Source organism: Archocentrus centrarchus, chromosome 2 (assembly GCF_007364275.1).
Source record: "Archocentrus centrarchus isolate MPI-CPG fArcCen1 chromosome 2, fArcCen1, whole genome shotgun sequence".
Taxonomy (NCBI): Eukaryota; Metazoa; Chordata; class Actinopteri; order Cichliformes; family Cichlidae; genus Archocentrus; species Archocentrus centrarchus.
The window spans coordinates 20,033,377-20,046,544 of NC_044347.1; the positions used below are offsets into that span (position 1 = coordinate 20,033,377).

The 13,168-nt window shown below is 40.9% G+C and overlaps 1 protein-coding gene across 1 annotated transcript in view; it reads right to left on the bottom strand.

Moving 5' to 3' along the window:
• The window catches only part of creb3l1 (cAMP responsive element binding protein 3-like 1), a 36,105-nt gene extending 27,692 nt beyond the window's left edge, over nucleotides 1–8,413 (bottom strand). Inside the window, exon 1 of the mRNA XM_030747653.1 lies at nucleotides 8,096–8,413. Coding sequence (XP_030603513.1) covers nucleotides 8,096–8,206 — 111 coding nt within the window. The 5' untranslated portion in view covers nucleotides 8,207–8,413. The remainder of the gene's footprint in view (nucleotides 1–8,095) is intronic.
• Between the last annotated feature and the right edge of the window lie 4,755 nt (nucleotides 8,414–13,168).

The window sequence follows — 13,168 nt, forward strand, 5'->3', positions numbered from 1 at the left end:
AGTACATTTATCGTGACAGAGAAGCCCTGTTCTCCTGTTGCACTAAATGTTATAACAATATCCATTTAAATAACCTTGACACTGCCCCTTTAATACTGCTCCATTAGGGAATATAGGTCACATTTAAAACCGCCCTATTCAAAAACAAATCTAGAAAAGTTTCCTAATTGCTGTCATAATGGGAGTGATGCAGAGAGAAAAAGCAGAGAAAGGTCCATAATTGAAGCATTATGTACCTAAAATTAGTTCTAGTAGCTGCATTAGTTCAACAGTGGCCGTCAATATGTGGCTTTCTCCTTATGCTACTGTACTGTATGGGGTTTTATTTCATATTTGTCTACATTTGGCTTCAGTTTTGTATTCAGCTTCAGGAGTGACCCTATTTTGGGGGCTGCACATTCAAGTATTCTGACTGATAAAACTTTTTCTTCTTCTGGCTTTATAAAACCACTCAGAAATCTGCTAAGTTTCATCCTTGCGACTAAACCCTAAAGGTACAAAACCTGGAGGGTGAATTTCATCTGCGACAGAATAAGCTGCAAGGGGATGTGGGGACGATGGCTTAAGAAGTCTCTCACTTTAATACTAATAAATGTCATTCCAGTTTGTGTTGAAGCCAAATGCAGTCATTTAAATGATCAGATGCTGCCAACATTCCTTGCATCTTAACACAGCAGCAACAAAGACCTTCTTTACAACAATTCATCTCTCACACCACTAATGTGCAAATCTGTGCAAGAGCACATAGGTGTGTGTTTTCTTTACGCACGGTGGATGGAAATTTCAAGAGACCATCTTCAGATCTGATCTAATTGGCAAATTTATTTATTTAGTACATTGATGCTTTAATCTATAAAGAGCTGCTGAGACAATAAAATATTAAAAATGACATCAACATGGAAAGTCAAACTGTTGTTGTGGCAGCTACAGAGTTAATTTGTGAAGCAAATCCAAATTATACATGCAGATAAAGCAATATTATTGTGTCCCACCAAGCTGTTTTCAGACTAAAGGTCAGCATTCAGTTGACAGTTTCTGCGAGCTAAATGCTCCGATGCTAATCTGCATCACACCTGCACTACGTGACATTCAAATGGCAAACGCACTGGTAACATTTCACATTCGTGGAACTGCCTTCTTTGCAATTAATTTATTGCAATGAACTATTTTATTATTTGTACCGAGAACTCTTGTGTAGCACAGCCACACTAGAAGCATATAGATTTATTATTAGGAAGCTTAATAAACACAGAGTGGCTTAGATTTTGATCCTTGATCCTCAAACAGCTGCAGCCGGTGTGAACAGCGGAGTCAGAATCTGAACCTGTTATTACCTGAAACACTTCCCTCTTTGCTGGGAAAAGAGCCACATTAGGGAAGAAAACAGTGTTAAAAAGCAGTTGACAGGTTTTATAGCTCAGTTCAGGGCTGGTGTGTCATTAGAGGGGACAAAGCTGAGAGGTAAACCACACAAAGAGAGCTGGGAAGGAGACAGACGCATGGGGTAATTATAAATGTAGAAAGCAACTCTGCTATGCCTGTAATTAACAGTGTTGAGTCTTAACACATCTCTATCATCTCCTTTCATTTGGCTGGCTTACTGGTTAAGGTGAAGATGGTAGAAAAAGACCAAACTGAGCTGCAATTTGGTGCCAAACAGCTTACCCACTAGTCAGTGGTACTGACTAGTCAGTGGTACTGACTAGTGGGTAAGCTAGGCAAGAGGAACCAACTCCTATATACTTCCAATCACACAGTAATGAAGGAAAGTAAAACTGGATTACTGAGAAGCAAGCCAAAAACTGTATGTCATTATGGAGTGAATACAGCAATGGAAAGTATCGTAAAATCCTCAGAACATCATGTAAAGGCCAAAGGAAAATACACTGAAAGAAATATATCTTCATGAAGTCATGTAGCCCTGCAGACTGTCACTGGCAATCATGAGGATTTGATCACAGGCTTCATATAAAAGTTGGATGTAGCCGCTGTGACATCCCCCAGCGGTTTGTGAACTACTGTGTTGAGGCCTCGCGTCGAGCACACTGGCTGTCACACCATGAAATTTAGATGAAATGGTGGTGTGCTAAGTTTCTGCTAGTGTTGGTGAACTTGTTCAGCAAGATGCATCCACTGCATGGGTGCAACGCACAGACACAGATGTCTGCTATTTAATGCTGTTATATGAATAAAAAAATTACTCACTGGATACTGGATATCAAGCCCTGTTATTGTTAGATAATTGCATAAAAATTCACAAGCAGCACACGCACACACACGGCCAGTGCTCCTGCTCATTGATTCAAATTAATGACGCCTCACTCACAACTGCACTCACCTGTCCATTAAATGGTCCACACCCATAATTCACTTTAAGCCTTAATAACTTTTAAATACATACGTTATATTGAGGTGTGATCTCCAGCTCACACTGGGATGGTTCACAGCAGAGTCTGAAGCAGCAGGAAGGAGAATTTGCATCTTCCAAGTCCGGGGCCATGGTTCTCAGCTGGAAAAGGGTGGCGTGCCCACTTCAATTCCGGGATGAGGTGCTGCCTCTAGTGAAGGAGCTTAAGTATCTTGGGGTCTTGCTCATGAGTGAAGCAAGAGTGGAGCGTGAGATTGACACTTGCATTGGTGCTGCGTCAGCAGCAACCGATCTGTTGTGGTGAAGAGACAGTTGAGCATAAAAGCGATGTTGTTGATTTAGTGGACGATCTATATTCCCACCCTCACCTATGGTTACAAGCTTTGTAGTGACCAAAAGAATGAGTTGCTGAATACAAGCATGGAAATGAGCTTCCTCTGAAGGGTGGCTGGAGTCTCCCTTAAAGATAGTGTAAGGAGCTTGGTCATTAAAGAGGGACAGTGTAGAGTTGCTGCTCCTCCACATCGTAAGGAGCCATTTGAGTTGATTCAGGCATCTGAGTAGGATGCCTCCTGGACCCCTCCTGGGCAAGGTGTTTTGGGCACGTCCTACTAGGAAGAGGACCTTAGGCAGACCTAGGACACACTGGAGGGATTGTATCTCTTGGCTCTGCTGGGAATGCCTCCGTATTTCCCCGGATAAGCTGGAAGGGGAGGCTGGAGAGAGGGAGGGCTGGGGTCCTCTGCTTAGACCACTGCCCCCAGGACCCAAACCCAGAACCCAGTGGCAGAAAATGGATGGATGGACAGATGTTATATTGAGATTCACTCCCATTCAGTTATCTCGAGGGGAGAAGTTAGTCAAAAAAAAAACAAAAAAACATTTTGGTCTGTATAGATATCACTGTAAACGTGTATTTCTGCTCTAAATTTGGACATTTTAAAGTGGAAGCCTATGAAGTCTCACTCACAGCTTGACCAGCCTCAAGTGGCCATTTGCAGAACTGCAGTGTTTGCCACTTCTGCGACCTTTGAGCCTTGGATTTGAAAAATAAGATTTACACTGGCCTACACAAAAAGTTATTCTTGTTTATCATGACTGAATTCATACATTAAAAAAAATAAAAAGATACAGTCAAAGATATAATTACTCTAAACTTCATTAATCCAAGCTTTAGCTCATCATGAAGTAATACAACCACTAATGAAGACATCAAATCTGATGCCTTCTGCAGGAAATTTGCCGTCATGTTACACAGATTATGTGCTTCCTGGCCACCGTCTTAGCCACAATTGTTAGCAATGGCTCGCACTCAGACGTACTTGCAGACAATACCCTGGACAGTTTTAGGTCCAAAACCCCGCAGGACTCAGGTCCATTTTAATCAATCTCACAGTGAAATAAATCTGGTTCTCATACCCGACCATGCGGATGACTTATGTTTTCTAAAAATAAGAAAGATTCCTGACAAAGTGAAAAAATAAATTTCTTCCTGATGCCTTTGTTTAAAGCTTTTCCTATAAATGAGTTATATGAGCCGCACGTGTGTTTCATGTGTTTTAGTCTACATTTAGCTGTCTCTGATTTAAGCCTCTTGCAGGCTCTTGTGTTTGGTAAACACAGGGATTATTTTGCATGCTAATAAAGAAAAGAAATTTTTGTCATCTCTCACTTTGTCATCTTTTTTTCATCTTTATCACAAAACAGGTGAAACAATTCTACTTCACTGCATTGGCAAACTTTTTAACTGGTTTCAAAAGTCAATAAAATATTGAATGGCTGAGTTTTTTTTTTTTTTTTTCCTGTGTAAAATGAAACTGCATTTTTGAGAGACCTGGAAACATCATGTCATTATCCTGTAACGCTGGCTGCCGCAGATAAGAAAATGGTAATGTTCTCTACTGTATTTGGCTTCATGTGGCGATGTGTGGCTGCAGCGGGTTGGCTGGATTTGGCCTCACTTGAACTACATTTGTGAGCAAGAGCGAAGGGAGCTGAGGTGGTTACTCTGTGTGTGTGTGTGTGTGTGTGTGTGTGTGTGTGTGTGTGTGTGTGTGTGTGTGTGTGTGTGTGTGTGTGTGTGTGTGTGTTGAGACAGACATGAAATGAGCTATAGTTCACAATAAAACAGTAGAAAAGTATTTTTCCTTCTCTTCTCACACATGCATACACACAAAAACACACACACGGAAACACACACACACACACACACACACACACACACACACACACACACACACATACATTGCTGCATGCCTGCACACATTCCTTCTAGCAGCTGAGCAGCCAATGGACAGCCAGTATGCAAATAAGATGGGTGTGTCCTTTTAAAGCTGGAGTACAGGGTCTGAATGGAGAGTAGAATAGAATAAAATAGAAAAGAATAGAGTGTGGATGGAGAGGAAGGTAAAAAAGGCGAGAGCAGGAAGAGGAGCTCATATGCTAAAAAAGACAGTGACCATCAGCTTCAGTATCCAGCAGTGTTATTGCTTGAAGGTCACTTTGTGTGCATCTCTACTTGGAAAAAAAATGGCACCTGGCACCTATATAAATATATGATTAAAAAGTGTATAGAGTAATTTTTATGCCAATTTATTACTCAAATTAGTTTGGAAATATTTCAGGCAATAAAGTCAAACAGTGTCTTCAATGTGAGCATTTCTTGCATATGAATGAATTTCCAGTTGATAAGCAAAAACAGGTAATGGCTTAATCACAAAATAACTGTTAACAAAATTAACCAATAATTGCAACCCCAGGATTCATATAATAAAAATGCCTGACCTGTTTAACATGGTGAAAAATATTTATATTCATCTTTTGTTGCCATTGTTTCAGCAGCGGTTTAACCCCTGCATTATGTAGCTGTAGATCATATGATTAGAAAATAAAATAAAAGGCGCATTAATCCATTCTGAAAAAAATAATTAGCTGCAGCTCTAATCTAATTTCCTTTAGGATCTGGGACAACATTTATGAGTTCCCAGCAGGTGGTAAATTGGTGTTCTCCACGTATGATCAAAGCATCCGCTCAGGTTTAACAGTAGCCGAAGGACACTCACATTTAATCAGGCTTCTTGTGTTTTAATGTGATTTATGCTTAATGCTTATATGCATCTTAAGATCTTTAAGTTTTTTTTACTTCTGAGTGAGACTGAGACACAGCTCTAAATTTGGGCCCTAATCCAGATTTATTATCATAAGGTGAAGAGCTGGTTTCTCCATGTAAAAACACCTTATCTTTGGAAATTTTCAAAGAGGAATTTCTTGGAGTGATGGTCGTTAACTACAGTATATTCCGAGTTGAAAATGACAAATCGATAAAACTGCTCATCTGTGCTCATATCTGGTTGTGCTCTGCTCTCTGTCAGGCTCAGCTATTTCATTTCATGGGCAGTAATTTGCAGGAAATTGTCCCATTAGTAATAGCTGACGATCGATTTTTGTTTTTTCTTGCTGCCCACACTTATTTCTCATTCCCCCTGGTTATTAACAGGGAACGTGTTATATTGTAAGAGGTAAATAAAATACAGAATGCAAAATGCTCAAAACCCTATTGGACTGCACCACAGTGCACAGCGTATTAAAAGCCAAAGAGCTGATGTCTCCCTGTATCCATGCAGTGAGCCTTTAAGTTTTTAATAAACACATTATGGAGGTAATAATATTCCCCAAAATTCGTTTAAATGCCACTTTTAGAAAAATAGAGAGAGCTCTCCACTTATATTTGCATCAACCATAATCTCTTCACACAATATTAATGCTATGAACTTTACACCGATTTGGTACTGAAACAATACCTCTGCATTGACTACAGCTGAAATAATAATAGAATAATCTGTTTTATATAACTAGTGGATAAAATGACAGCATGCACTGTGGAAGAGCCGCTACGAGCCATTGATGGAAGCTGGTGGAGACTAAAATGGAGCTAAAAAAGAGAGTAAAAACTAAATGGACAACAACCAGGAAACCAGAAACACATCCTTAAATAAATTATGATGGCCCAAGCAAATCAAAAAACATATTACTGCAGGTTTAAACAAGAGATATCGTTTATTACAGATAAATTGAAAGAGTCTGATAAATAAAAAGAAAAATGAACCAGTGGCATGCAGAGGTCTCATGCAACCGAGACTGCTGACTTGGGACTGAAATTTGGTTAATCAGCCATCCTTTCCCATGCCCTCTGTGGTGCAGCCCAGCCTAGTGGCTTCACAGCAGAGTGGACTACTTTATTTAGAACAGTGTTGTGGGGCTTTAAACCACGAGCAGACTGCTCGGCTGACTCACCGACTAGAATAGAGGTCTGCCTAAAAAACCTGCGGCATTCAAAAAAGAAAAATTGGGATGACACAAAGTGGAAAAAGAGCGAATGAATGGAAATAAAGACAAAAGATGCTGCTCTTAACAGAGTCTGCCCTCTATGGCTTTAGCAATTAAGTGCCAGAGGGGATTGCAGAACTCTTCTGTGCATGGCAAACCTTCAGCGCGTTTGGCGAGGATGAATGCGCTGTCAGGCTGCTATTGATTTTCTCATCACAACTTAACTCTGTTTACTATCATATACATACAGCGTGGCCACTGCTGCCAAAGACACTGTTCAGAAACAGAAAGACGAGCTTAACTGCTTGTGACAAACAGGCCGTTTCCACATAACAACCACCTTGATTCTTTATCAATACTTTTCTTCCTGTCACACAATTTTTGCTTCATCAACCAATCTGCTGTTGATACTACTGATTAACAAGCATGATTCTGCGCTGCCACATCCTGTTGTTTGTCACAGTCGCAAATGAGGTGTCTCAGCGAGGATGGGGATATGCAGAAAGCACTGTGGGAAACAGGTGCTTTCTAAGGTGGGGAGGTCTAGGTCGTCATCGGTGATGACCCCCCCCCCCCCCCCCCCCTCATCCCCAACCTGATGCTTCTGAGAAAAGCGATAATTACTTTTTTTTTTTTTTTGGAAAGTTAGATTTTTTTTCAATCCCCTGATTGACAAAAAAGAAAAAAAAAAACAAAAAAACATATTCTGATAGCACGGGGTTTAGGTGAGCGCTGATGAGAGAGGGATCTGGGATTTAAAAAGGTGGGAGAACTGTCTTTTTATGCATCTGTGCTGTGTGCATGAAAAAGCCTGACATTATTTTGCAACAGGATCGGGCTATCCAAGATAAATACAGCAGATTGTAATAAAGTTGGGATTAAAGACAGCATTTCCTTATTTTATAACATGATTGAGATTTAATGAAGACAAAACAATTGAGAATGTAGTTAAAAAGTTAGTACTCTGATGCACACACACACACACACACACACACACACGCTGCTTGCACACACTATGTTAGTAATCAGGTGTACTGCTGAATTCTACATCTGCCAGCTGAACACACACACACGCAAGTTAACCAGTAACACTCCAGCTTGTGTGTGTTCCCAGTCTCTCAAACACATTAGTTTACACAATTAAAACACACACGCGCGCGCGCACACACAGCACATACAAGTTCTGAGCACTGGTTACGAGCCCCGGATGTCTGTCAGGATCTAACAGCTACACCGCCCTCCTGAGGTCCGGCTCCAGGCGGAACGGGCAGTCCAGGTGTGTTTGATTTTAACGCAAATAACAAAAAATAAAATAAAATAAAAAATAACGACTGGACAGTTTACAGTAAGAAAAAAATGTGGACTGTGCATTAAGAAGGCGATGAAAGATTGAAGGCTCACCACATTAGTGAGAAAATCCCCGTCGCTGAGTTCCTCCAGGTCCAACAGGTTGGTCCCTCCGGACGGGTAGAGTTTCTCTGCCGTTAAACTGTCTAAGATAGAGTCCATCATGACTGCGTCTGTCTGCGGCTCTCTGGACGGATGGACAGCTGTGCGCGTCTTTAAATCAGATCATTAAAAGCAGGCAGTTTGTTTTCACGCGGCCGCAGCCTCGCACCGCCTGTGTGTAAAAATCCGCCGAGACGGGCTGAGTCCAGCTGCTGCTCTCTTTCAGTGTCAACACTGACAAATGTCAGCTTTTTCACATCCTCCTCCTACTGCCAGTCTCGGAAGACGTCAGTACTTAATCCAGTTCTCTCCCCGCGTGCGCTTGCCTCAGCCACGCGCCGATGAATATTCAGAGAAGCTCCGCCCAAATGACGCCAAATAGGGGCACGCCCACAAAACAAAGTTGTAATCACTTACTCGCCCATTAACGCAAAGGTGCGACTCATTTGGATACCACGGCACAGTTCAGGGGAAAGGTTTAACAACAAATCACGCCCAAATCACAAATATTGTTTTTTAAAAATCATATTTCTACAACAACATTCATCATAAATAAGTGTTAAAACCTGCAGGAAGCATGTATATGTATAAAGTGCATTTTAAATATGTTTTTTGAGGAAAATAATGCTACTTAAGCTATATTGCATTTATGTGAAATGTGTATTTCACATAAATTTCACATAAATGGTGTCTTGGTGTTTCTTAGTTAAAGTGTTTAACTTTAAGTCCTGCTCATTTTCAAATGAAATTAAAAAAAGGGGGGGGGGGGGGGGGGGGGGGGGGGGGTGTAATAACCGGTATGTTATTATTTAATTATGGGTTATTAGACTTATTTTAAAGAGAGTATAGCATTCTTGATCATTTAATTTTAGCGAAATAATTTAATACTTAGTGTAGTAGTTCACACATTTGTCTAACAAGTGAAAAATTCCCAGTTCAGTTCCCAAGAGGAGACACAAATCCCTCTGGGGTTTTGTCAGGAAGGGCATCTGGTGTAAAACCATCTGCCAAATCAAACATGCTAAGCTACCTGCTGTGGGGAACGAAAGTACTTTTAAAAGATCTTAGTACTTCTTTTACCACTGCGTAATTACCACCGCCTGTAAATACGGAAAGCATAGTTTTTGACAAAACTACATTCACATCATAATAAACCTGTAAAGTGTAACTCATGTAAGTTATTGTTATTTTTTTAAATTCCAATTGAAACTGATGCCCTGCCAGGAGTGTGGACTTGTACACAAAGTAGCTGATGGATGTGCTCCTTCACTTCTGCAAGCTGGGCTGCAAATCCACATCATTCTCCTCCAGTATAGGAGTTTGGTGACCTTATGGCAAACTTCAACCCGAGCAGAGATCTGATCAGCCAGTGAATGAAAACATCCGCAGGAGGTGTACAAAACCTTTGGAGGTTATTTCTTTGGTAGATCCTTTTCACTTTTTTTTCAGTGCAAAGTCAGTTATTATCCAGTTATTTTACGCTCTATTAGAGGTCTGTGGACAGCTTCAGCATCAGGAAACACACAGTGTACACAGTCTATGATCCACCTGCAGTCATCTTTGAGCCTGAAATGCATGATGAAATCCGTGACTATCTTGAAGAATGGGTATTTTTGTGGAGATGAAACTGAGAAAGAAAAAGACAAGTGACCATAGAGGCTGTTTGACACCCCCCCCCCCCCCCACCCCCCCAAGATACTCCCTGCAGCTATTACACACACACACACACACACACACACAAACACACACACACAGAAAGTGGGAATGAAACAGATATTTCTCTTCTCTCCAACATGATTGCTCAGGCTTGCCTGTCTCATTTCACCCCTCTCATTCCGTCCCAGTTTGTTTCTCCTCTAAGACACACACACACACACACAGATTGAAATCTTGCAGGGCAAGAGAAACCCTGTTCATTGTTTCACAGGTGCACACAATATGTGTGCTGCAACTCTGACCTGTCACATGATCTGGCTAGATTTTAGTGGACTCAGCATGTCAGAAGGGCTTTTCCATGAATTTCACTATCACTATTTCACTACAGTGATAGTGATTTGTTGGTGTTGTTGTTTGTTGTGTTTAAGTTCACCCAGAAGCTTTAAAATAGATAGGCATAGCGATCCCCAGAGAATAAAGCTACTGACCCCGTGGCTTTCCTCTAGCACATGTCGAAGTGTTTTTGTTTTCAGTACTCATGTCACATCTGTCCCCTCAATTTGAATAGCACTGTAGCTGTCACACAGTCAGACACATCCTTTCCACATCATACACTCACATATACATATACACCAGCACATACACCCAACATATCACCCCAAACACTGACGGGTTGAGGAAGGGGGTGAGTGGGTCTTCCCACACCCCGGTTTCCTACACCTTGCCTAAGGTGGGGACTAGCTGGTGGTTCGGGAGTTGGGTTGGCTGATTACCGGGCTTGCTGCTGGTTCAGGGGGTGGGGTGGGGTGTGTCCACTCTTTCACACCTGTTATTATTTGAAGATTTGGAGACCCCAGGAAATATAGCTGCAGTATTGCTGTAGCTAATGGGGATCTTAATAAATGAAACAAAAACCTCCTAGGAAGGATTGATGAGGATGGGTTTGTCTTTGTATGTCCTCATATGAGTGAGTGAGTGAGTGAGTGAGTGAGTGAGTGAGTGAGTGAGTGAGTGAGTGAGTGAGTGAGTGAGTGAGTGTCCTATTTGCGCGTGTGGGTATGTGGTTTGTGTGTGCGTGTATGTGCGTCTGGGCCTGGGTCTGGGGCTTGCTGAGCCTGGGCCCCTTGATCATGTGATCACTCTGAGAGTGGCACAGAAAGCTTTGTAAACATGCCTGTCACTGTTCATGTTACTGTGCCAGCTTTAGTACATAGTACAACGCAGTGTGTCCCTGCGTTGTACTATGTACAATAAAGCTGCTATCACGACTCATCCAGGACTGTAAATATTCAGTATGTGTTCAAATATGTTAAAACAATCCTATGCTACATACACTGATCTGAGGACTAGCATAAATATTAAAACAATGTTGCTATGATGGGGTAACCAGCCATGGAAACTGCAGATTAAAAAACAAATCACAGAGCAGTGTAATACAATACAGTAGTTTCTTTGAAGGGTTTCTTCCAGAGCTCCAGGCAAATCTGCCTCCCATCCACCCACTGACTGCAGCCTTATACTCACCAGCCTTCTTAATTGATAGAATGAGAATATGGCATCAATTTATTATATTTCCAGTTTCTCTCAAATTGTTTTCTAACCCAAATAGCGAGGTTGAATTTATGGCAATAAGGTCGCCAGTGGAGTAAGGCTCAGTGGACCCTGAGCACTTGTTATTTATGAAGCTGATGACTCACCAGGACTTCATTTGGCCCTGAGGATTATCAGCACAGATTTCGGACAGTGTTCAAACGTGCAGGCCCCTCTCTGTATTGTTCATATTAAGGTCGTTGCAGAGGGCGTGGTGGAGGTTAAGAGACACATGCTCTTCAAAATGGACTACATTGATTATCATCAGGTATTTGTGGGTTTGTTTTATGTTCCCTTTCAAACAATAGTTTATTATGTAACGATCTCCTCTTGCTCTTCAGGTTTCTTTCACCTGACTCCGGTTTTCCCTTTTCCCCCTGTCTTTTCCTTATCTATCATTTCTCCCCTCTCTGCTCCCATTTCCTTGTCCCTTCTCACTCCTCTTTTCTCCTTCCACATATCAGTTTACGGATGTGTCCCACCCCATGGTACAAGGTGTCTCTGTTTTTCTCTCACACACACTGGTGTTATATAACTGCGGTGACCTTTCATTTACTCGAGCAAAGCCCTCCTAAACCTACAAAGCTTAATTCAAATTTGAAGCTACACTGTTTTTTGTTTGTTTGTTTGTTTTTTAACCACAGGTGGAATTTTAATGTCCCTGTTGCAGAGGCCAATAATGCATATAAAATGCAACAAAGCCTATATTTTTTTTTAATCATATCAAACCCTGGTGCTGCCAAATCAACTATAATTGAGCTATAATTAATAAATGAACACATCTTACAGCTGTGTTAATTTATATTTTTGCCAAATTAGATATAGAATAACAAACTCTGAACACAATGGCATACAGTCCTGTGCACAAGTCTTTAGCCGCCCCTCATTTCTTTATATTTCACCAGGAAAATGGGAAATAGGTGCAGTGATTTATTAAAACATGCAAACATACATGAAAATGCAATATATAAGGCAAAAACAGAGTTTATACAATTCTAACAAAGTTGAAAGTCAGTACTTGTGTGACCATCTTTATAATGTTGAAGTCTGAGCTCTGGGGAGGCCAATCCATGACTGACTGTGTGTTTTTGTATCCAGGTATGATTTTACTGCACTGGTATTGTGTCATGCTGAAAAATGAAGCTGTTGCTAATCAGACACTTTCCAGATGGTATTGCATGATGAATCAAAATCTGATGGTACATTTCTGTGTTCATAAATCCACCAATTTTGACAAGATCCCCAACAGTACTGACTGAAATGCAGCCCCAAACCATGACCAAGCCTCCACTGTGTTTTACAGATGGCTGCAGACATACCGCACACCATGGAGAGATATGTTAAGTTTTCAGCTAATAGCTTTTTGGGAATCACTTTGCCTGCCAAACGGTATTATCTTTGGCTGTTTTCATAGATTCAACTAAAGAAATGGGAACAAATGATGTGTTTTTGTGACTGGCTACTACTGAGAAAGTGTCTAAAGATACACAAAGATCCAATTTAAAATAGTTTCTTTGATAAGTTGTCTGTCATGTGTAGACACAACTGATGTTAATGCCTGTAGTTAGGTACATTTTTTAAAATTTATATCTGGAGAACTATTGATCAAAACCACTTTAAAATATTGTAAGAAAATCTAATTTGGAAGCAAAATATAGAGAAATGAGGGGTGGCTCAAGACTTTTGCACAGTACTGCATTATCACCTTTAGATTTTTTTCAGTGAAAGACAGCTGTCTGCCTAATGAAAGGGGTTAAACCAAAACCTCGGGCTCTTCTT